The 24644-nt window shown below is 41.9% G+C and overlaps 1 protein-coding gene across 1 annotated transcript; it reads left to right on the top strand.

Annotated features, from left to right (window-relative positions):
• Window positions 1-17: 17 nt before the first annotated feature.
• LOC138982570 (mucin-2-like) lies at window positions 18-23880 on the top strand. The gene is made up of 12 exons (XM_070355928.1): window positions 18-2795; window positions 4187-4429; window positions 4718-4915; window positions 5967-6128; window positions 7609-7689; window positions 8096-8177; window positions 8699-8775; window positions 14337-14474; window positions 16463-16600; window positions 18615-18760; window positions 19219-19378; window positions 20181-23880. The coding sequence occupies exons 1-12, from the start codon at window positions 18-20 to the stop codon at window positions 20265-20267; spliced, it is 4290 nt and encodes a 1429-aa protein (XP_070212029.1). The 3' UTR covers window positions 20268-23880.
• Window positions 23881-24644: the final 764 nt, after the last annotated feature.

The following is a 24644-nucleotide window of genomic DNA, read 5'->3' on the forward strand; positions in this document are numbered from 1 at the left end:
ATAACGGGAGGGGGCAAATGGGGCACCACGGTCTAATTGTACCGTCCTTCACAAGCGGAACAACAGGTAGAAGCACAAATATCTTTTCCTCAACAGCAAGCACGTCCAGTGCACAACATCAGGCAGCGGGAACCGACGCTGCTCCTGTCGCTAACGTTCCGCCCATAGTCAACCACGTCACCAACTACGACGGCAATCAGCATCCTACGTCACAGTCTGGCACAGCTTCTGACAAGCAGGTACCACCCTCTGGAGAATTATTCACACAACCTGTTGCAGTTTCTACAGCGAGCTACCTGACGACCTCCAGAAGTTCTGTTTCCTTTATAACAATAGTGGGCAGCACACGCACTTCTAGAGGGTCTGTGTTGCCAGGACAGGCACATGTGGACGGTCCGGATTCCGGCCAACCTGGGTTATTGCCGGATGGGTCGGAGATCAAAGCTGGAGAAATTCCATCCGGAGGCAGTGGCGGTATTGGCGGGATTGGGTTACCCTTGGTTCCGTATGGAAACGCCGTGCCTGCGTCTACCACAACACTGTCATTATTAACAACCACCATCACCACTACGACACCTGCCACTCACACGTCTTTACAGCCTCAGGGGGTTTCTAGAGTTGTGCAGAATGGAAACCCCACTGTCGTACAAACCACGTCATCAGAGGTGGAGGCAAATCCTTCGTTTAGAGCTGAGATATCCAGTCAGTCAGTTTCCCACCATCAGCAGTCTGCCTTGACTCACCCAGAGGACCACAGTCTGCGGTTTGTGGTCCCACCCGTTCTGGACAGTTCCACTCCACCTCTGACAAGATTAACACCTACCGATGGACCGACAGGTGAAATCATGGCATCTTGGATGCCCGAATACCCGACTGCTGTAGATAATGGTTCTTCTGTGATAGTGTCTGGATCGTCTTCAGACGGCGACACCTCTAGCGTACAGACAGCTGCCACCACATCGACAGTGGCTGTTGTGGAACCGGCTTTGCCAGTGACCGTTACTGAGGTCGTGCACCCAGTGTTCCCAGGCAACGACACAACAGCATCGTTCAGCCATAGAACTCTACAGTCAATAACAGCGAGCACTACCACTGCTGCAGGTACCCATCAGGGGGATTCCACGACCGGTTTTGTAGCTGGTGAAGTGCCGTCCGAAAGACAAACACCAGAAATGCCAGTTGAGGTAACCACGGGAACTCAGTTGCATGATATTACGAGTTCTGTGCCGAACTCTCCCCAAGAAATAGACACCCCAGATCGTTCTCCTACAACGACAAGAACGTCTCCTGTTACTAGGGAGCCCGGCACTCCAGGGACGAGTTCTGTTGGTCGTGAAGAAGCTGCGACAAGTGTACAGAATACCTCTTCCACGTCGTCATCAGCTACACATGGTTTTACACCCGTTGTGAGTCCTCAGGTGCAGACCTTACCCACCCATTCTCAGGGTATTATCATCAATGGCCAAAGTAGTTCTGTGAGAACTTCAAGCGTGCAGGTTTCGACACAAACGCCTCTTCCGCTCACGCCATCGTCTTCAGCATCAGTGGACACATCAACTTCATTTCCTTCCACATCTAAAACTGTTACAACTACCAGCTCCTCATCTGCCTCACCATCATCTAGCTCGACACGGAGTGGAGTGTTGGAGGGCGATACTACATCAGCGATACCAACCACAGAAAAAACAGACAAATATGCTACTGTGGTGTTCAGTGTAGCAATTGATTACGGCGGTGTTGTAGCTTCGTCCACAAGCACTCCCACGACTGAGATGGTGAGTACATCTTCAGTGCCCACGTCCGTTGACGTGCAAACCGAGACGCTCAGCACAAAAGCATTATCGTCCAGTTCATCGACTACTTCAATCACACCAACATCCACACCACTATCTATACCAACATCCACATCCACATCAACATCTTCACCAACATCCACATCCACATCCACAACATCCGTCACTTCGTCTACCTCACGGTCAACAGCGTATGCGCTGCCTGTGGATCACTCTGGATCTGGATCTGGATCTGGATCTGGATCCGGACTTGATGAGATGAGCGCCAGTACAGATGCTTCGATCACCACGACTTCGGAAACTGTTTCCGTCACTATTGCGGGTCAGACAGAGCAAAGTGCAAGGTTGACAACACTTCCTAGGACGAGCACAGAGACACACGGTGACAGTGCAAAGAAAGTGTCCGAGAGGTCTGGCATTGCGGAGTCCAGCACAGAAAGGACGAGTTCTTCTCTGTCCTACGTTACTACGTCCGCCTCCACTGGCGGAATTTCTACAACACCTGTGACCACTGCCGACCACACTGACATTGCTGGTAACTCCAGCAGCCACGGTGGGGAGAACGCAGGAAGTGAAATATCGAATCCTACAGGTGACAAAACCAACACCACAGACAACAATTCATCTGGAACGAACCAACCAACCAACAACAACAGCCAAATCAACTCCACCACCGGTGACAGCAGCAGCAACAACAACAACAACAACAACAATAACAACAACAACAACAACAACAACAACAACAACACCCACCACGAAAATAATAACTCCGGTTCTGACATCAACAGGAGTAACAACAACATCCCTCCTGTACCTGCCACCAGCGCCACTGCTGCGACGACTACAACGACAGCAACGACGACACGGCGAAGGACAGTCATCGTACTGCCACCTGCGACGTCAACACCTGTGTACATCGAACTGAACCTTCAAATGACGTGGTCAGAGTTCTGTAGCAACGAACCCAACTTCTGTCTGGAGCTCGTCGACATTGTAAGAGTAGTAAGTCAATTTGCTCACTCAATTGTTTCTGTTTGATTATGTATATGTATGTATATATATTTTAATTTTGTTAGTGTCTGTTTATATGGCTGTACAGAAACTGTTTCTGTTTGATAATTACCCCCCCCCCCCCCCCCCCCCCGCCTTCTCCCCCCCCCCCCCCCACGTAAATGGGCTGTGTATAGGTTTGTATTTCTTTGATGTTTGTTTGTTTGTTTATCTGTGTGTCCTTCTGCCCGCAATTATATGTCTGGTGTTTGGGGGGCAATTGAGATGAAAGTTCAAAGATTTAACGGAAGAATGGACACGCCAGGGATATTTTGTAGTATCTGTGCCTGCATGGTTTGCATGAGCTATAGCGGATCCAAACTAGGTAAGATAACCAGAATGGTTTTTATGTGAATTCTGTCCCCTGAATAAATGGCACAGCGGCAGAGCGACAAACGGAGGTTTCCTGACCACAGAAAGGTCATCGCTTTTTCAGTTTCAGAATTCAATGTTTTTACATTTTCATTCTTTCTTACTAACGCTGCTGCATTATTTATCTACACTTGTGAACATTAGATTTAGAGAAAGCATCAAAATATTTCACAATGCAGCAATGAGAACTAACCAGTTCAGATAGCGACAGAATATATTTAAGAATAACAAGATGAAACATCTGTTTCCTATACAAACGTAACAGGAAAAAGGGAAACGGAGGGATGCGTGGGGATATTTGGCTTAAAACTGAGAAACTGGAAACAAGTAAATACCACAAAGAATGAAAGCGCGAGATTTCTTTTCAAAAGTCGAAAATGTAAGCGCTCTTTTTATTAACGGTATTCTTTGGTTTTAAGCACATTTTCAATCGAACACAGCAGAACAATATATGTTCGGATACAGGAAGTAATAAGGAATACAATCGTATCACTTGTGCGATTCAAAAGTCGAAAACGTACGTGCTGTTTTTAGTGAGCGGTTTTAAGCACATTTTCAATCGAACACAGCTGCAAAACGATATATTTTCGGCTACCGAAAGTAATAAGGAACAAAATGATATCACTTTTGTGATTCTTCTTCTTTTCCTCCTTCTTCTCCTTGTTCTGTGTTTATGGGCTGAAACTCCCACGTACACTCGTGTTGTTTTGCACGAACAAGAGGGTTTTTACGTGTATTGCCGTTTTTACCCCGGCATTTAGGCAGCCATACGCCGCTTTCGGGGAACTTTTGCGATTCAAAATTCCCTTTTTGAAAACGCAGCAGGACAAAAAAACAAAAACAAGTATCGTGAATGTAACGTTTTGTTTGATAAATTAAACGTTCCAATAAGCTACAACACTTGTTTTTTTTTGTTCTGAATTTTGGACCATTAGCAGCTAGTCTATTTGTTTTTTGGATGTTCGTAACAGGACGGACAGCAGGAGTCGTTCACCGCAGACCAGATACGCCTGTTGGAGAGCCCCCGCAAGACGTGCGCCATGAGAGCCAGAGCCGCCGCCCGGGGGGTGGACGTGGTGGAGGAGGAGGAGATCGAGGTCCAGCTGTACCTCGTCAACAAGACCCACCACTATGACGTCATGCTGACCTACATCTGTGCCAGCGTCATCAAGCAGGGCTTCCAGCTTCGGGAGACGTCCGTCTTTCAAGACAAGGTGGGTGTGCTGTGAATTTGAAGAGTTTATCATGGAGACCTTGAATTGACGAATTCTTTAAATAACTCTGTCGGGATTTTATGGATTGTGGTAGTGTTGCTTTTCCTTGCAAACATTGAGTTCAGCTAGCTGAACCCAGGAGACCCCTCTCCCCTTAGAGCCAGCTTTGCTACAATGTTCTCCCCCCGGCCCCTCCTCCTACCCGGCCCCCACACCCCTCCGTTTTCCCTACCCTTTCTTCCTCCTACCTGCAATTCACTTTGGCCTGTTTTCTTTCCTTCCGCTCAGTTGATGAAGGTACAGCTTCACGAGCTGTCCGAACAAGAAGGACTCGAGTCTGCAGGAAGCGGCGTCAGGGAGGGAAGTGACGACAATGACGATGACGCCGGCGATGATGACAACTTTCTGGACGCTCCGGGAGTCACCATCGTTATCGCCATCGCGGCTGTGGGCGGCGTGTGTTGTGCGGTGCTCATTATTATACAGGTGGGTGTATTCGTCGGAGTGCCCCCCCCCCTCCCCCCTCCGGACAAGATTTGTAACTGAACAAGATCTAAAGTAACAAATGTGAAAAGAAATATTAAGCTTCCTTTTTTTTTCTTTTTTTTAAAGAAACTTTTACATTTTTACTTTTACACCCATCCGTTTTCCCTTTTGTTTTTGACATAATATAGTCTGTTTGTATTTGATAGACCTAAACGAACCTAGTTTTAAGCAAGCAGAATGCCATATGAACTGAAAAAGGAAACTTGCATTGGTCCCGAATAGCCATATAAGTTGTTGAGACGATACAGAACAATACCCAGCCAACCAACCAATTGTTCCTTCGTTAGTCTGCTAGTATATCAGTGAGTATGTAACTGTCTTAGAAAGCCTGTAAGTCGGTTAATGGGATGATTAAGCAGTTTAGTAATCAATCAGTTGGGAACTCTTTGTAGAAGGAGGAAGACTGAGTTCTGCAAATAAACAATCGTCGCTATTTTGACCAACACAGTTCTGTTGACACGTATAGAGTCTACATGTGTATCATTGTATCGTTGTGCCTGTGTTTAAAGCTGACGGTTTTGGGGGGACCTTGCCCTTGTATTTTACTTTGTATCAGGAATCCTAAACTTGAGCTTGCTTCACGTGATAGTCAGCGTGCTTCTCAAGTCACCCAGTTTTGGTATTGGTATTGGTATTGGTATCCCATAGCCCTGTGAGTTTACTCCCATGGAAACTCGAACTGCTTTTTCACTGTGGAAAGTGAGATGTCATACAGTACGGGGCTACCTATTTTTGATTACCCTGAATGATTAGGAGTGTCTATGAGGCATGAGCAGTGTTAGGCCGTCCATAGACAAAAAAACACGTACCCATGAGTTTATATCGGATGTTTTTGAAGATAGAGCTTTAACAAATTGCTTTTCTTGTTTTCTTTTTTCATGCATGCGTGACTGTATTTATGTTTCCAAGCCCTGAGACTTTTGCTGTGAACTTTGGATCTTTTTACCGTTTTCGTCGGTAGTAAGTGTAAGCTGTTGATGTTGTGCAACAGATAGTCCTGAGAAGGCGGTACCGTGACGGCATCAGGTCCTACAACAGGACGTACAGTGTCAACAGTGTGGACTCCGTGGCTCTCAACCACGTCAACAAGGCCAGACCCAATAGTGGAGTCTTCAACCCCGCCCTCGATCTAGCGCCGGAAGAAACTGTCACGGTCAGTCACTCTTAAACGGCGCTATGAATGAACAAAGAAGTGCACAAACAGACGGAGAGATTAAAAAAGAAGAGAAATCTCTCTCTCTCTCTCTCTCTCTCTCTCTCTCTCTCTCTCTCTCTCTCTCTCTCTCTCTCTCTCTCTCTCTCTCTCTCTCTCTCTCTCTCTCTCTCTTCTCAAACCTTCATCCATAGACATGTGTGTCGAATATATGTAAATATGTATGTATGTAAAAATCCAAAGACAAATAGACTGCCAACGTTCCAAAATCCAGATTAAAAAAAAAAGCAAGAAAGGTATGTTGTTGGAACGTTTAATTATTGACAAAACAAAACGTTACGTTCATAAATATATCGACCCGGCGGTCTTTTTAAGTGCACAGGCAAACACTCATTAGACAACACTTATCTCAAAATGTTCAGCCGCTTGCAGGGAAGACACACGCAAGGCAATGATTAATGATGAAAAAAATTTTCTTTATTTATTTGGTGTTTAACGTCGTTTTCAAACACGAAGGTTATATCGCGACGGACTTAAAAGACCGCTGGGTGCATATGGATACATTTGTGAACGTAACGTTTTATTTTGTCAATAATGAAACGTTCCAACACCATACCTTTCTTGCTTTTTCATTATGTATGTTCGTGTTAATGCATAATTATGTGACCCTCCACCACGGAATGAGTCGCATGTCACCTTTGCATGATTTTCATATTTTGTACATTTTCATAAAGAGTTTTTTATGCTCTCTCCAGTGGTGAAACCCGTTTTAGAAAAGAGCGAAAACTGTTTGAGTTATAAGCCTGTGACTAAGGTGACCCTCACACTGTTATTAGACACTCCTTATATTAAGCCTAGCGCAGAACCGCGCGAGGTGACATGCGACTCATTTCGTGGTGGAGGGTCACATATGTGTAATGTTGTTGATGTTATATAGACATTTTTTTTAAAAAGAAGACGAAAAAAAACCCACTGATAAAAAAAGGAAAGAGAGAAGGAGGGTGGACGCATGGACAGACCAACTAACAGACTAATCAAATTTAATTAATCCGGCTTCTTACACATTATTTTCATCTTATGGCTGGTGGGATATATGTGTACGGTGAGGCTCATGACGCAATTTGGTAAATTCTCTATGTGTATTTGCGTACGTGTCCACACGGATAATTATTTATGAGTGTGTGCGAATGTGTGTGTGTTTGTGATTAGAAATGTATTCCTTAACGAGAGTATAAGGCAGCATATAATATGTCTTAAACCAAAGTGAAAATCAATCGCTCACTCGTTTGCTCGCTCACTCAGACAAGGAGTCTTTTTGTCTGTCCATGTGTATGTCTGTCTGTTTGCCTATTGTCTGTGCATTTGTCTGTCGGTCTTTCTTCGGTCGTTATGATTATTTCAGGTTAAAAAAATGCATGTACACTTACACTGAATTATGCAACTCGCTAGCGAATTACTTTCCTTTTTTTCTGTTTTTCAGAGAGAGATAATACATCCACTCAAGTTCATGGAACTCACCAATTTTGCCTTGGATCTGGAGGGAATCTACGAAGAATTCCAGGTATGTATATCCCCTGAGCGAATAAAGCGCATTGGTGACCTCAGACTGAAGCAAATCTCTAAACACAATCACTTTAACAGCCTAATCATACTTGTCGCACTGGTGGCAGAGATGTTTTTTCTGATATATACGCCTAATGGTATGCATACTTAAAGCGCACAGAAACAATATCTTGCTTACTCTTTTCTGAATATGTGTTTTTGCTTCTTTTCGTTCTCTCTGACACCACATGCACTGCTTTACACATCATTTCATAGATCCTTTTTTCAAGAGACATGTATTTAGTTAACCCATACTCTTTTAAGCATATATGTTTCTGATTTCGGTGTGTGTGTGTGTGTGTGTGTGTGTGTGTGTGTGTGTGTGTGTGTGTGTGTGTGTGTGTGTGTGTGTGTGTGTGTTACAGAGTATTCCGAACAAGACACCACGGTTATCTGTGGTGCCTCACGGAGCTGAAGACAAAAACAGATATGCTAACATCCTTCCTAGTAAGTTCTTGTTTTACATTTTACTGGGGAACAAAGAAAAAGACAGAAAGGCAGGCAGACACACACATATACAGGCAGGCAGGCCGACAGGCGTGCAGAAATGCCCACATACAGAAATGCACTGATACAAACTCGGACAGGCAGGCGGACGGACGGACGGACGGACGGAGGACGGATTGATGGAGGGACGGACGGACAGACAGACAGACAGACAGACAGACAGACCGACAGACAGACAGGCAGTCATCGAAAACAAGTCATACAAGAAGTTAATTTTCAGGCTGTTAAATGCACCCACTAATGTCAAGATTTGTATCGTGTGTGTGTGTGTGTGTGTGTGTGTGTGTGTGTGTGTGTGTGTGTGTGTGTGTGTGTGTGTGTGTGTGTGTGTGTGTGTGTGTTTATTTTGAATTGTAAAGCGCTCGGAGCTGTGAATCGGGACTTGCGCTATAGAAAAGTGATTTATTATTATTATTAATCTCAATGCACATACATGTTAAAAAACACTTTCTGCCCTGAAGTTCCTAGTACACGGGTGCGGCTGGAGGGGGACGGACGGGAAAATGCGGATACCTACATCAACGCCAATTACATCACTGTAAGTTTTATGTATTTATTTGTGGTTGTTTCATTCTTTTATTCCCTTATTTATTGATATAACGAATAAACACTGTCTTTAAAGTTTTATTAATTTACTTGTTTTTCATTTATCCGTTTTAATCCGCCCCCTCCCTTTTTTTATATTTAGTCAAGTTTTGACTAAATATTTTAACATCGAGGGGGGAATCGAGACGAGGGTCGTGGTGTATGTGTGTGTGTGTGTGTGTGTGTGTGTGTGTGTGTGTGCATGTGTGTGTGTGTGTGTCTGTGTGTGTCTGTGCGTGTGTGTGTGCAGAGCGATTCAGACCAAACTACTGGACCGATCTTTATGAAATTTGACATGAGAGTTCCTGGGAATGATATCCCCGGACATGTTTTTCTTTTTTTCGATAAATACCTTTGATGACGTCATATCCGGCTTTTTGTATAAGTTGAGGCGGCACTGTCACACCCTCATTTTTCAATCAAATTGATTGAAATTTTGGCCAAGCAATCTTCGACGAAGGCCGGACTTTGGTATTGCATTTCAGCTTGGTGGCTTAAAAATTAATTGATGACTTTGGTCATTAAAAATCTGAAAATTGTAAAAAAAAAATTATTTTATAAAACGATCCAAATTTACGTTCATCGTATTCTTCATCATTTTCTGATTCCAAAAACATATAAATATGTTATATTCGGATTAAAAACAAGCTCTGAAAATTAAATATATAAACATTATGATCAAAATTAAATTTTCGAAATCAATTTAAAAACATTTTTATCTTATTCCTTGTCGGTTCCTGATTCCAAAAACATATAGATATGATATGTTTGGATTAAAAACACGCTCAGAAAGTTAAAACGAAGAGAGATACAGAAAAGCGTGCTATCCTTCTCAGCGCAACTACTACCCCGCTCTTCTTGTCAATTTCACTGCCTTTGCCACGAGCGGTGGACTGACAATGCTACGAGTATACGGTCTTGCTGAAAAATTGCATTGCGTTCAGTTTCATTCTGTGAGTTCGACAGCTTGACTAAATGTTGTATTTTCGCCTTACGCGACTTGTTTAAATTTTAGTTTTTATAGATTTATAAAATAAAATAACAAGTCGCGTAAGGCGAAATTACTACATTTAGTCAAGCTGTGGAACTCACAGAATGAAACTGAACGCACTGCATTTTTTCACAATGACCGTAGTCCGCCGCTCGTGCAAAATGGAGTGAAACTGACGAGCCTGTTCAGCGCGGTAGTGGTTTCGCTGTGCTGCATAGCACGCTTTTCTGTACCTCTCTTCGTTTTAACTTTCTGAGCGTGTTTTTAATCCAAAGATATCATATCTATATGTTTTTAGAATCAGGAACCGACAAGGAATAAGATGAAATTGTTTTTAAATCGATTTCGAAAATTTATTTTTGATCATAATTTTTATATTTTTAATTTTCAGAGCTTGTTTTTAATCCAAATATAACACATTTATGTTTTTGGAATCAGGAAATGATGTAGAATAAGATGAACGTAAATTTGGATCGTTTTATATATAAAAAAAAAATTATTACAATTTTCAGATTTTTAATGACCAAAGTCATTAATTAATTTTAAGCCACCAAGCTGAAATGCAATACCGAAGTCCGGCCTTCGTTGAAGATTGCTTTACAAAAATTTCAATCAATTTGATTGAAAAATGAGGGTGTGACAGTGCCGCCTCAACTTTTACAAAAAGCCGGATATGACGTCATCAAAAGTATTTATCGAAAAAAAGAAAAAAAAGTCCGGGGATATCATTCCCAGGAACTCTCATGTCAAATTTCATAAAGATCGGTCTAGTAGTTTGGTCTGAATCGCTCTACACACACATACACCACGACCCTCGTCTCGATTCCCCCTCTATGTTAAAACATTTAGTCAAAACTTGACTAAATGTAAAAACTACCTGATTATACTATAGTCTAGATAATCAATTATTTCACTAATTCATTTATTTGATTTCTCTTAGACTCATTTGCTTATTTATTTGCCATGAATGTATTTACTTATTGTGTGTGCGTGCGTGCGTGCGTGCGAGTGTGTGTTTGTGTGTGTGTGTGTCAGAGAAAAAAAACCAACGTTTCACTATGCAAAAAGAGACCCACTAGTTAAGTAATCTCGATACGCCCTTTTACTCGCCAAATAGAATCCGTATGGGTCTTTTTTAAGGTTTTTAAGATTTAAGGTTAGGCGTTTGTTGACCCCATTGTATGCTGCATACGCAGCCTAGTAGTCTTATGACCACTGTTTACTGTTTATTATTCAAGAATAGTTGGAGATCGTTCACGTTGGCGAATTTTGAGTGTGTGTACTAGTCACGGATGAAATGCCACAACTTACCGCGCTATACTCATATTAACTGCATGGGAGGACCAAGGATTAGCGGAGGGGAAACAACCATGCATGTTGGTGTAAACTTGGAACCGCTGGATGAAGAGTTACTTCCCTTCATCTGTACCGATCGCTGACGATAATCTTTCACCAGCCAATATGATGCCAGGACAAATCGAAACAGACAAACACGCACGCACGCGTGCACGCAAACAAATGCATTCTGTATGTCTGTCTTGCCCCTCTCTCTCTCTCTCTCTCTCTCTCTCTCTCTCTCTCTCTCTCTCTCTCTCTCTCTCTCTCTCTCTCTCTCTCTCTCTCTCTCTCTCTCTCTCTCTCTCTCTCTCTCTCTCTCTCTCTCTTTCTCTCCGCTCTGATATGGCCCTTCGTGGTCGGCTGGGCGTTAGCAACCAAACAAACAAACTATATCTCTCTCTCTCTCTCTCTCTCTCTCTCTCTCACACACACACACACACACACACACACACACACACACAGACACAGACACACCCACGCACGCACGCACACACACACACACACACACACACACACTCTCTCTCTCCCTCTCTCTCTCTTTCTCTCTCCCCCCCTCTCTCTCTCTCTCTCCCCCCTCTCTCGCTCGCTCTCTCGCTCTGTATCTCTCTCTCTCGCTCTCTCTGTTTCTCTCTCTCTCTCAATCCGTTTTGGCATCCAAGCAATGATAATCTTTACAAATCAAGTCTCAACAGCCCAAAGACGAGCAGACGAAAATCACAATTAATGATGCTTTTACCAGAACTGCAGCAGTGGTGCTTTGTTTCAAATGGATACTATTGATCTGTTGGGGGTAGTTTCTGGCGAATTTGGCGAATCTTAAGAATGTGGAAAATCTACTGTACCATAATCTAGACGCACACGGCACGACGTGCCCGAAAACGCGCTTCAAGTATAATAATTAATTAATTCAATGTGAGTAAATGCACTTCAGGGCGCTGCTTCTCACGGTGTTATTTGTTACTCAGAATCTTATGGTACAGGTATAACTATGGAAGCTATCTGAGTGCCTTTTTCTTAGGTATTATCCCAGGATTCTATGCTCTCGGATTCCTGTTAAGGCGAAACCTCTTTCAGTCGTTTCATGTCTCAGAAAGGATTGCAATATTGATTGTTCTTCATTTAGCTACAAATCCCAAGTCTCATTTAATTCTGGTTCTCAGGTGTGAAAGGCTACGAAAATCCATATTACCGGCATATCAAGATACAAGTTGCCCCCAACTAAAGTTTCGATTTTCCATCGTCATGCTTTCGCAGCTGAAAGGAATTCGAGATATTTTGGTTTCTAAAGTGAAGTATTTGTTTCTTTGTAATGCCATAATTATATTTTTTAAAACGCGTTAAGAAAAAAACCATTCTCTGCCTGGAACTATCCTGTCACGCCTCTCCCGAACCACCATTTTACCTTTTCTCTTTTTCCATAAGTTTTGCAGCGAAAATGTTCTTCGGCTGAAAATGTCCACTTTCACCACTTCAAAAGCCCCGTTCTACTTTTTTCTCCTCGAACTTTAATTTGCCTCGTTTTTGCTCGCCTTTCCCACTGTACATTTAGCAAATAGCATTGTCGATATTTTTTCAACCTCTCTCTTTGACCATTAACACCAGTGAAAATCCATTTGGAAAGGGCGATGGTTAGATGTAATAGATTTAAACGTTCTAACGACGACGTTTTCAAAGCAAAAAAATACATTCGTTTGCGCGCCGCATCAACACTTGGTAATGGTACGGTATCTGAAAGAACGAGCACAAATCGAAGATTGTGCACTTTCCATTTTCACAGCGTGAAAAGTTCTAAGCAGTTGAAATGTAAGGCACACACAAAACGTCAGATAAAACTGGACCTTTTAGATCTTAGAATGAGGAAGAAACGACCATGCCGTTCAAGAAATAAACATTTTGAGAACCGTTAAAGAACAACTCGAGCTGCATTTTAACCATGGCAACATCACCCCCTATCTGTCATTACCGATCTTTTACAAGCTTGAGGAAATGGCACCGCAGTTGCGAAGGAACCGGTGTAAAGGAGGGGGGGGGGGGGGGGGGGGGGGGGCGAGGGCGTTTGAGCTCTGACTGTCAAAATGGGGTGGCCATGCTTTTTGTCTGCAAAATACAGCGAGAGTATTCCTTGTGTGAAAGCTAGCAGTGGAACATTGTCCAAGGACCTTTCTTTTTAACGTTCTCCTGGATCGAGTCTGGAAAAAGAGAAGGCGATGAAGACTTCTTCACTTGAAAGAATTAGTTCTTGCAAATCCTTATTGAATTCGTTTGGACGGTACGCTGGGTGATTTCTGATTCACGGTACGACAACAAGGCTCAAATGCCATCATCGTGATGTAGGGATATACAGGGCTCCCCACAGATCCTCTGCCTACAGGGTCCCGGGACCCCCAACTTGTGTTTGTTAGGGGGATGAAGGACCCTCTATCTAGATTTCTAGGGGGTCCCAAGACCAGGGGGAACTTCAGAATTTTTGCGAGACCTTCACAAATACATTTTTTTGTCATAGATCTGTTAGATTTATAATAATAATAATAATAATAATAATAATAATAATAATAATAATAATAATAATAATAATAATAATGATAATAATAACTGGACATGTTTAAGTGCCTAACCTATGGCTCTAGGCCCTTTACAAAAGAACATACAGAATAGAACAATTAAATGTACAACCTACATAAAACTTAACCATACAGACAAATTTGCACTTTAATTCGCGTCAGTACAGATCTGGCAGAAGAAATGTCTTCGAAATCCAGTCAATTTTAAGTATACTTTCTTGTAAATTCTCTATGGAAAAACAAGTACACGATTACAGTCGGAAAGTTGTAGCGACGGTACGCATGACAACGGAAATGTAGTACGTCCCGGAACCACTCTTTTATAAAGCTCAGTGCGACTCGGGACCCCTTTCAAGACTTTCTAGTACGTTATTACGGCCAGTAGTGCGTATAGGGCGCAGGGACGCACAGTTTGGGGAGCCCTGGCCTGAGATGCACCAAGCGAAAGTGGTTGCCACCCAACCGGGTTCGAACGAACCGCGGGGTCTGGTTCGTTGACATTACAACAAATCTCAATTTCAACAAGTCGAACACCGCGGCTGACTCCCACCCAGTTGGTAACTTTGTCGTGCACCTCGGCCCTGGATATAGTCCGCAGGGCTATATTGTTGTTGTGTGTTTCAGGGCTACAAGGACCATACTCACGCCTACATTGCCACCCAGGCCCCTCTGGACAGTACGCTGGGTGATTTCTGGTCCATGGTCTGGCAACAAGGCTCGACGGCCATCGTCATGCTCATCAACCCACAGGAACATGGACATGTGAGTTGGTTGGATGGTCATTATTGTTTATAGTATCTTCAGCAGTTAATGTTTTTCGAGACCGATGCACATGTGTTCATTTTTCAGTTCACATGATTAACCACTCCATGCTTAACACTATTGACAATCAGGTCTCTCAGTGTAAAAAAGAAGATTCTAAAACGTCCTCACTTTCATATTTTGAACTTCAAAGGGTACAACAGGTACATTTGCCTGAAAAAAAGGGGGGGGGGGAGCTTTCGGAAACCATGCCTCCCCCCCCAACCCCCTAGATCGAGCCCTGGAGGGACCTTCATACGGTTTGGTCAAACCGGGCGCTTGTGGTGGATGGGTTGTTAATGTGGTCATGTGGGTAAATTTCAAGATACAGAATACTGAATTGCCCACAGTAACAGTATTCTGGCTTCATGTTGCAGAAAAAGCTTGCGCGCATTCACACTGAATCACTGACGCTTGACGTTTTCACGATCCGCTTACTTGGACAGATATTTCAAACATATCCACTGAGACTCGGTGTGTTGTAACCTAGATGTGCAGAAGATCCCGCCACCTTGTGAAAGAACAGCCAGTAAACTTCAATTATACGTCAGCTAATGTCAATAAGCAGCTAGATTCTCCCTTAACTGGCTGGCCAAGGCCAAACACTGGGGTAGCTAAAAGACCACAAATAAGCCAGATCACGCGAGAACAATGACAGGTTAGTTAATAGCAAGATATCCTAGGCGCCGAAAGGTCAGCCTATTCTGCCCCCGGATTGGCCATCGATTTGACCATTATTCGCTGATGTCCGCTCATTTTGCGCCGGATTAAGCTTCTTGTGTACCCGATTAGGCCCGTTAGTTTGCCTTTGTACCTTCAGGAACTGATGCGTCATAGTCGTCATTATTGTGGGATGTTTGCGGTGTGTAGTCGTTGTTTCTCGTGGGACTATAACTGTTTGAAGTGGATTAGAGGGATGAGCATGGGATTACAGACTTATTTGGATTTGTGTGTGCGTCACTGGATGCGAAGTGTTGTGTTTGTTTAGTGTATGGTTTAAATAATGGTTGTTTGAGATGAATTGAATATATATAAAACGTTTATATATATATGGATGGGGGAATGAGCAGATTGAGGAAGATTTAAAGTGCGTGACGTTTGCAAGACAGAAAGGAAAGACTGAAGCTACCAAGTAAGAGAGAGAGAGAGAGAGAGACAGAGAGAGAGACAGAGAGAGAGAGAGAGAGAGAGAGAGAGAGAGAGAGGAGAGGGGTGTGTGTGTGTGTGTGTGTGTGTGTGTGTGTGTGTGTGTGTGTGTGTGTGTGTGTGTGTGAAAGAAGGACATGAACAAAGAGAAAGGGACCGATAAAGAAAGAACGGATAACAGAAAAGAAAGAAAGAAAAAAGAAGAAAAAAGAAAAAAAGACAGAAAGAAAAGAAAGAAAACAAAGAGGGAAAAAAGAAAATTAAGGATTGAAACAGCAATTAACCAAGTTCTCCCAAATACAACCAGCACTACTGTTGCTTCAGAAACTACCAATACAACTACCTACCCCATGTTTATTTTGTATTTGTTGACCAATATGTTATGTTTGTTTTTTCCGCACTGTTAACATGTAACACCTTTACCTTTTAATCTGAGAAAAACTGACAAATATGGCGTTTCTTCTGCCGAATTTCGTTGCGATAGAAATGTTCGCTATTTTATTTGGCTTGTATACAACCTGCGTTTTGGTTGGCGATTATGGTTGCAGTTGGTCTTAGGTGCTATTTTTTTTTTTTATAAAACAAAATTATTTCTTTCAACCACAAAATAACCAAAACTCACCGATAACGATCTTTTCTGTAGATGAGAAAATGTTATTAAAACACGGGATCGGAAATCATCTTAAGAACAGAAATAAATCAGACAAAAAACCTGATTCTTAGCAAAGCGAAAGAGGATTCATGTAAAAATGCATTACAACTGTTGATGCATTCTGTCTTTCTTTTTAAAAATTATTATTCAGAAAAAGTGTGGTACATATTTTCCTGATTCTGCGGGCCCTGAATGCTCCGTGGTGTGCGGTGATTACAGCGTCATGATGACGAAACGTGACGTACATCAGGAGTACATTACGTCATGGCTGACCGTCAAAATGATCAAGGTATGACGTCAAAAGAAATCCTAAGGCTGTTTGAATGTCAAACAGAATGAGGCAGAGCGATGTTAAGATATCAAATAACCAAAGGGAAGTAATCTCTCTTTATAATGCTTGTTATTCTCTCAGGTGCCAGGAGAAAAGGTTCCGTACAACTCTCACTTACTCTATTACACATGTCGTATGCATTAAGAGCGATTACTTCCCTTTGGTTATTTGATATCTAAGGCTGTTTAGTAAATGTTGTGAACCAGAGAATAAATGACCTTATCCTCAAAAAGATACATTTTTCTGTCGAAAAAGAAACTCTTCAATTGAATACTGGTGTGTAACATGTATGCGCTGCTTTTGCTGTAGAATGATGTACTATTTTACACTGTGTTCAAAACTGGTTATGAAAAGGTGTTACACAAAGTGTGTTCAAAAGCGGAACACCAAAGTTTAGAGTGAAGAATGAAGTGTGATTGATATCAATGCCATCAGGTTTACCAGTTTCTCTTATCCGTAAAACCTCCAGTATTCTATTTCTTTATGGCGTTACAACTAGAACAGCCTTTTTGCTATTCAAACAAAAGGATATGATTTAAATTCAAATCCACTGTAAAAACAACGTGTGCATTGCAATATGTTCTGGAAACGGGCAGACAATAGCTTACATTGCATTGCACGAACAATTAAATGAGATTGCTTCAAGAAGCGCGAGCTTTTCTGGGTTTGTCGGGAATAGTCCCTTCAAAAATATCTAAAGAAAACGTATAGAAATACGGTTACACTATACATACAATGTTTTGTTTTTTTAAATAACATGTGATGACAGACGGGGAAAACTCCCTAAACAGACTGCTTTGTGAGAACGAAAACAAGTCGCGTAAGGCGAAAATACAATATTTAGTCAAGTAGCTGCCATTTTTCAGCAAGACCGTATACTCGTAGCATCGTCAGTCCACCGCTCATGGCAAAGGCAGTGAAATTGACAAGAAGAGCGGGGTAGTAGTTGCGCTAAGAAGGATAGCACGCTTTTCTGTACCTCTCTTTGTTTTAACTTTCTGAGCGTGTTTTTAATCCAAACATATCATATCTATATGTTTTTGGAATCAGGAACCGACAAGGAATAAGATGAAAGTGTTTTTAAATTGATTTGGACAATTTTATTTTGATAATAATTTTTATATATTTAATTTTCAGAGCTTGTTTTTAATCCGAATATAACATATTTATATGTTTTTGGAATCAGCAAATGATGGAGAATAAGATAAACGTAAATTTGGATCGTTTTATAAATTTTTAATTTTTTTTACAATTTTCAGATTTTTAATGACCAAAGTCATTAATTAATTTTTAAGCCACCAAGCTGAAATGCAATACCAAAGTCCGGGCTTCGTCGAAGATTACTTGACCAAAATTTCAACCAATTTGGTTGAAAAATGAGGGCGTGACAGTGCCGCCTCAACTTTCACGAAAAGCCGGATATGACGTCATCAAAGACATTTATCAAAAAAATGAAAAAAACGTTCGGGGATTTCATACCCAGGAACTCTCATGTCAAATTTCATAAAGATCGGTCCAGTAGTTTAGTCTGAATCGCTCTACACACACACACAGACACACACACGCACACACGCACACACGCACATACACCACGACCCTCGTTTCGATTCCCCCTCGATGTTAAAATATTTAGTCAAAACTTGACTAAATGTAAAAACCCAACATTGACAGGTACATCGACCAGATGGTCTTTAAAGTGGACATACAGACAATCACTTATGGTACAGACAATCAACTTAGCTTCGAAAACATGTGCTCAAGCAGTCTCTGGCGAGAATGATCAAATGATCGACGTTCCTGTGAATGATTTAATTGTTTTGTCATAAATTAAACTTTCAAATAACTTACCATGAGCATGGTAAGACTTACCCTGAAGAAGCCTCCATTGGCGAAAATTCGACGTTGTCTGTGCTGTATTTGTGTTGGTGAGTACCATTTTCTTCTGTTTTTTAACATTCTTGTTTTTCAACAGACGGGAGAGACACGCAGCGTTCGCCATTTCTGGCTGACCTGCTGGCCAGTGAGTGGACGCCCGGAGCCCATCTCTCTGGTCCGGTTTGTGCTGGACTCCAGACCACAGTACGAGGACAGTGGCGCCCCCCTCGTTGTCCACTGCGGGTAGGTGTTTGGCTCTAGATGGCTGGCTGTTTTATTGGACTAATCTGTGAATTGATCTCAACAATGTTTGGACACTGACAGATGACATCGTCAAATAAGGAGCACGAAAACAGTCGTGCATGCAAAAACCCAGTTGCAGATTTGTGGGCACAGAACAAAACACCAAATCGCGTAAAGCGAAATTAATACATCTGTCAAACTCACAGAATGATATTGAGCGCACTGCATTTCACGAAATAAGAAGATAATCCGCGACCGAGACTGAAAGCGCTGATATTCAAGTGGAAAACGTAGCGGCCCGCATTCGCTTGATGTGACAAGCCAGTATAGCACAGTAGCGAACAGCGTCAATTAGGAAGTCATACTCCGATTTCGGGGGACCTCGGTATGCAATCTACTTCGTGTTCTGTTTGCATACATTTCCCATTGATCCATACAATTACCGCTTTTTGTTTCAGTAATGGCACAGCACGCACGGGAACCTTCATAGCTCTGGACATCTGCATGCGTCAGTTCGAAGACAAACGCACACTTGACGTCATGAAATGCGTCCACTCACTGCGCCATGAACGCGCGGGATGCGTCCAAACGAGCGAACAGTACGCCATACTGTACCAGGTAAACATTGTTGAGAATACACCACAAACTTATATATATACACTCACAATCTAGTGATCACTGTATCAGTTATTGTGTTTGGTATGAAATACGTCCTGAATTTTTAACCTTTGATTTTAAATCCTTCAATTGTCTGGAAATCAGACGACCTTTATAAAAAAAAGTTCTATCAGCTGAATTTAATCTCCCTGGCCTGGTGCTCGAAAGGGCTTTCAAAATAGCCATCTGCAGTCTCTCTGGAAGCCTTCATGGCAATTACGTTTTACCCTTAGAATACAGATGTGTGCCAAGTTTGCATTGATTTTAGCATTATGACTCTACTTTTGAACTTGTGTCGTATTACCACACGTTGTAAGGACATTCATTTTTGCTGTGAACGAGGTGCGAACGCACGCTGAAGTGTCTGCCCAAATTAAGTATAATTGTGTAAAGCAATTATCAATTAAGATTAAAGATGTTTTTGTTTTTCCCCAGATATTGATACATGGATTTCATGTCGCGTTTAGATATGAAAATAAAACAAGCAATACTATACCTCCTTACCTCCCTCTCTCCCGCGTTCTTTCAGTGTGCGTGTGTGTGTGGGGTGTGTGTGTGTGTGTGTGTGTGTGTGTGTGTGTGTGTGTGTGTGTGTGTGTGTGTGTGTTTGGTTGAGTGTGTGTGTGTGTGCATGTGTGTGCGTTCGTGCATATGTGTGCCTTTAGGGTTTCCATCGCTCTGCTATTTTCACTTTTGTTTATTAAGTTATTTGATACACAGATAATTAAACAAAATTTATTTGTGTTTTTTATTTCTTTCCCAGGCACTGACAGAGTACGCTGTAATTCTGAACAGCCCTGCTGTTTCAGCTGCGTCTTCTGCTACCACGCTGCAAGGGTTGCTACAGTAACGCCCGTTACCATGGTGACGTGAGGACATTTCAAATCCGTGGCAATGAGCTGAGCGTTTGCTGAAAAAAGAGACTATTTGCCAGAAAAAGAAAAACAAGTGTACCATGTTAACTCTAGGTCATTTAAAATACGCGGCAATCACCTGTGCATTTACTGAAAAAAGAGACTATTTTCCAGTGACATGCAGCCAAGTAAACGCGCGCTAACGCATTGAACAGAGCAATAGGCGATGTAACGAGTAAAGGCCGTCGTACAATGAGCGATGACGGACTTCTTTCAAACTACTCTGCAATAGACGATGTTCGGAAATAACTCTGTCGTGATTGTATGGGTTGTGAAAGAGTGAATAGTGTTGCTTTTAGTGAGACAAGCTTTCCACACTTGCTCTTTGTCCGAGTGTTTGAGACACACCCCTCGCTAGTGACTGGCCTATACTATGTCACGTGGGAGAGTTTGCCTCAATAACAGCAAGAGCATTTATATCCTTAGCGGATTATGACTTTATTCAGTTATTCTGCAGAAAAGACAAATGCTGGAGAAAAACCGTTCTTTTCTGCAGCATTTCTGCATAATGTCATCTTTCGCCGAAGCAGCGTTTTTTTCTGCAGCAAAACATTTTACTGCAGTAAAATTGAAATCAAGAATGCTGCAGTAAAACGGTGCTGTTGTTTTACTGCAGAAAACCTGTTTACATTTTTTCTGCAGCATTTTGTACTGGCTCTTGGCGGATTATGACATTATTCAGTTATTCTGGAGAAAAATCGAAATGCTGGAGAAAAACTGTCTTTTCTGCAGCATTTCTGCATACTGTCATCTTTCGCCGAAGCAACGTTTTTTACTGCAGTAAAACAGTTTTTCTGAAGCATAATGTTTACTTGGTTTTCTGCAGCATTATTGCGATTAACTTTTTCTTCAGAATAGTCTGTGACAGTTTTTCTGGAGAAAAACGAACGACCTTGTAAAGTAGCGTTTGTATTCGTCGCCCCCTGGGATTGTATAATAGTTTGTAACTATTGGTAATTCTGGATGAGTCCATCTCATAACAGAGGGGGGCTCGCGTGCTCCAACATTATAATGAGCCAGTACAAAATGCTGCAGAAAAAGTGTAAACAGGTTTTCTGCAGTAAAACAACAGCACCGTTTTACTGCAGCATTCTTGATTTCAATTTTACTGCAGTAAAATGTTTTGCTCCAGAAAAACCCGTTGCTTCGGCGAAAGATGACATTATGCAGAAATGCTGCAGAAAAGACAGTTTTTCTCCAGCATTTCTGTTTTTCTGCAGAATAACTGAATAATGCCAAAATGCTGAAGAAAGAGTGTAAACTGTTTTTCTCCAGTAAAACAACATCACCGTTTTACTGCAGCATTCTTGATTTCAATTTTACTGCAGTAAAACTGTTTTACTGCAGAAAAAAACGTTGCTCTCGCGAAAGATGACATTATGCAGAAATGCTGCAGAAACAAACAGTTTTTCTCCAGCATTTCTGTTTTTCTGCAGAATAACTGAATAAAGTCATAATCCGCTAAGGATACATTTATTCTTTTACAACCCGTACAAACCCGACAGAGTTATTTCCGAACATCGTCTATTGCACACTAGTCTTAAAGAAATCCAACGTCGCTCATTGAACGACCATTGCTCATTTCAAGCAAAGTTTCAGATCATGAAATGAAATACTGGAAGACAACTTATTGTGTGTCGCTACGCGGGCTCTCAAGACTTCTATAGATCTTGCTTGTTGATCACAAGCAATTTAAGGTTGTGGCATGAGGAAAGTCGGCTTCTACAAATTTGATTGAAATGAGAGATTTTATTGTGAATTCCACAAACTATACAAACGCTGCCACTGTGTATGTATGCATGATACAATAGATGTATGCATTGTGTCTTGAAAATGTCCTTAGTATTTTAGTTGATGATGTTAAGAATGTAACGATTGAGCTGACTTTCTGCTTGTTTACGTTGGACATCTTTGCATTGCGTTTTGCTTGTGTTGCTTGTTAACTTTCAGATTCATGTCCAAGTTTGAATACACCACATCCACAGTGTGATCATGATAACGAAGAGAGTTGTAATATTCACGTGATTTTGTATTTTTTCTACTTCTTTCAGTTTCATGTAAGATTGTATATTCGACGTCGTCGGGAGATTTTGGCTTAACTCATTTTAAACAGCTTCTCAGGCGAAGAACAAAATAGATTATTTTAATTATGAAATAGTGTTTATATCCCTTCCTGGTATAGATAGAAAGACAAAAGAATGTTAAATAATGCATTGTAAATCGCATTTCAGACAATATTTCTCATGGAAAATGATTTACTTACTCTAAAGCACTAATACATCAAATTTGCCAAGAATTGAGGTAAGGCCAAAATTCCACGACGAAATTTAATCGATAATGTGTTTAATTAGTATCAAACGCTTTTTGAGTCTTCGTTGGCAGCTTCTACGTGAGTAAGAGAACACGATAGAGTTTCCGCTGAAGCCATTTTATTTCTTCCTTATGATTTATCTGGTTTTGTCCTTTCTCTTTCTTTTTTCGTCTCCATCTGTCTGCCTGTCTGTATGTATGTCTGTCTGTCTGTCCGTGTCTCTGTTGTCTGTATCTTCCTGCCTTCCTGTCGGTATATCTGGCTAGCTGCCTTCCTGCCTGTCTGTCTGACTGCTTGCCTTTTTGTCGATCTGTCTGTCTTTTTGTCAGTCTGTCTGCCTGGCTGTCTGGCTGGCTGCCTGGCTGTCTGGCTGTCTGTCTGCCTACATACCTTACTACGTGTTTGTCTGTCTGTCTGTCTGTCTGTTTGTCTGTCTGCTTGCCTGTCCATCTGCATGCCTACTTACATTACTACGTGTTTGTCTGTCTGTCTGTCCCCGCCCTCTTGTCCTTCTTCCTTTGTGTCCGTGTTATATCTGACTGTCTGTGGAAGAGCTGCTTTCTCTATTTCCTACAATGTCACGTGCAGCCTGCCTCAGTGTTTCTAAGGAAAAGCAACTCTTCCAACACCCATACAAACCCGACAGAGTTATTGACGGAATTCGTCTATTCCGTTGGGATTATATGCCATTCGGAAAACATTTCCGAGGATGCCTTAGCTTGCCGTGCACATATTTTGATGTGTGTGTGTGTGTGTGTGTGTGTGTGTGTGTGTGTGTGTGTGTCTGTTGTGTGTGTGTGTGTGTGTGTGGTGTGTGTGTGTGTGTGTGTGTGTATGTGTGTGTGTGTGTGTTTGTGTGTGTGTGTGTGTGTGTGTGTGTGTGTGTATACATGTGTGTTTACACACGTATTTCGAATTTATTCATGGACATACAGAAGACATATTTTTTGTTTGTGTGTGTGAGAATGTAATGAGTTTAATGACACGTGTGCTGTTTATGATATACTGTACGGTCGCATTTATTTTCAAAAATCATTCACATATTTTGTTTAAAGTTGGCCTATGGGGTTAATGACGAGTTTTATTAAGTAAAAATCTGAAACACCCGTAAAAACAACAACAACAACAACAACAACAACAACAACAACCTATATTTCCGCCTGCTGTACTTTATGATGCATTTGTGTTTTATTCAAACCATGTCAAGATTGTTGAATAAATGATTTTTTCAACTATAACTGAATGAAACTGCTGTCTTTTAGAAGAAGAAAAAACCTACAACGAACACACACACACACACACACACACACACACACACACACACACACACACACACACACACACACACACACATTCACACACGCACACACGCACACACACACACACACACACACGCACATACACACACACACACACGCGCGCACGCACACGCGCGCACGCACGCAGACACAGACACACTCACAAACACACACACACACTCACACACACACACACGGACGCATACACACACACACACACACACACACACACACACACATGCATTTGGAAGTGAAATCAAATCATTCCCTTCTTTGAAATGTCTGACTTTCATGGAGAGAGGCAGGATTACAAGTGAAAGCGGATGGCATAGTATTGTCTCTTGTTCTTAATTTTTCGCCATTTCAAACCCCGGCAGGTTGTTCATTACAGGTTTCGAGTCGCAAAACACCCGCACATTTAATGTAATGGTCGGATTGTACAATTTCAGCTTTGTCTGTGAAAGGGATATACATTTTAACCAAGCAAAATATCTCCTATTGAAGACATAATATCCAAATGTTAGACGCTTACTTCCTTCATTTGAGACTTAAAATCCCATTATCCCCTTTTATGTCACAGATTGTTACTGTAGGCTACTCCCCCACCATTTTACTCTCCTCCCCCCCCCCCTTCCCACTTCAGCGACCAGGATCCTGCCAAAGTAGCCTTTTTGTGTGTGTTTGTTTAGTGTGTGTGTGTGGTT

Source organism: Littorina saxatilis, linkage group LG1 (genome assembly GCF_037325665.1).
Source record: "Littorina saxatilis isolate snail1 linkage group LG1, US_GU_Lsax_2.0, whole genome shotgun sequence".
Classification (NCBI taxonomy): Eukaryota; Metazoa; Mollusca; class Gastropoda; order Littorinimorpha; family Littorinidae; genus Littorina; species Littorina saxatilis.

What these genes read in the sequence shown, in the direction of transcription:
- LOC138982570 (XM_070355928.1), top strand. Translation starts at nt 18, where the DNA reads ATGGGGCACCACGGTCTAATTGTACCGTCCTTCACAAGCGGAACAACA. An exon ending in TCGTCGACATTGTAAGAGTA is followed by an intron (nt 2,796 to 4,186) that starts GTAAGTCAATTT and finishes TGTTCGTAACAG; the next exon opens with GACGGACAGCAGGAGTCGTT. An exon ending in AGTACGCCATACTGTACCAG is followed by an intron (nt 19,379 to 20,180) that starts GTAAACATTGTT and finishes TTTCTTTCCCAG; the next exon opens with GCACTGACAGAGTACGCTGT.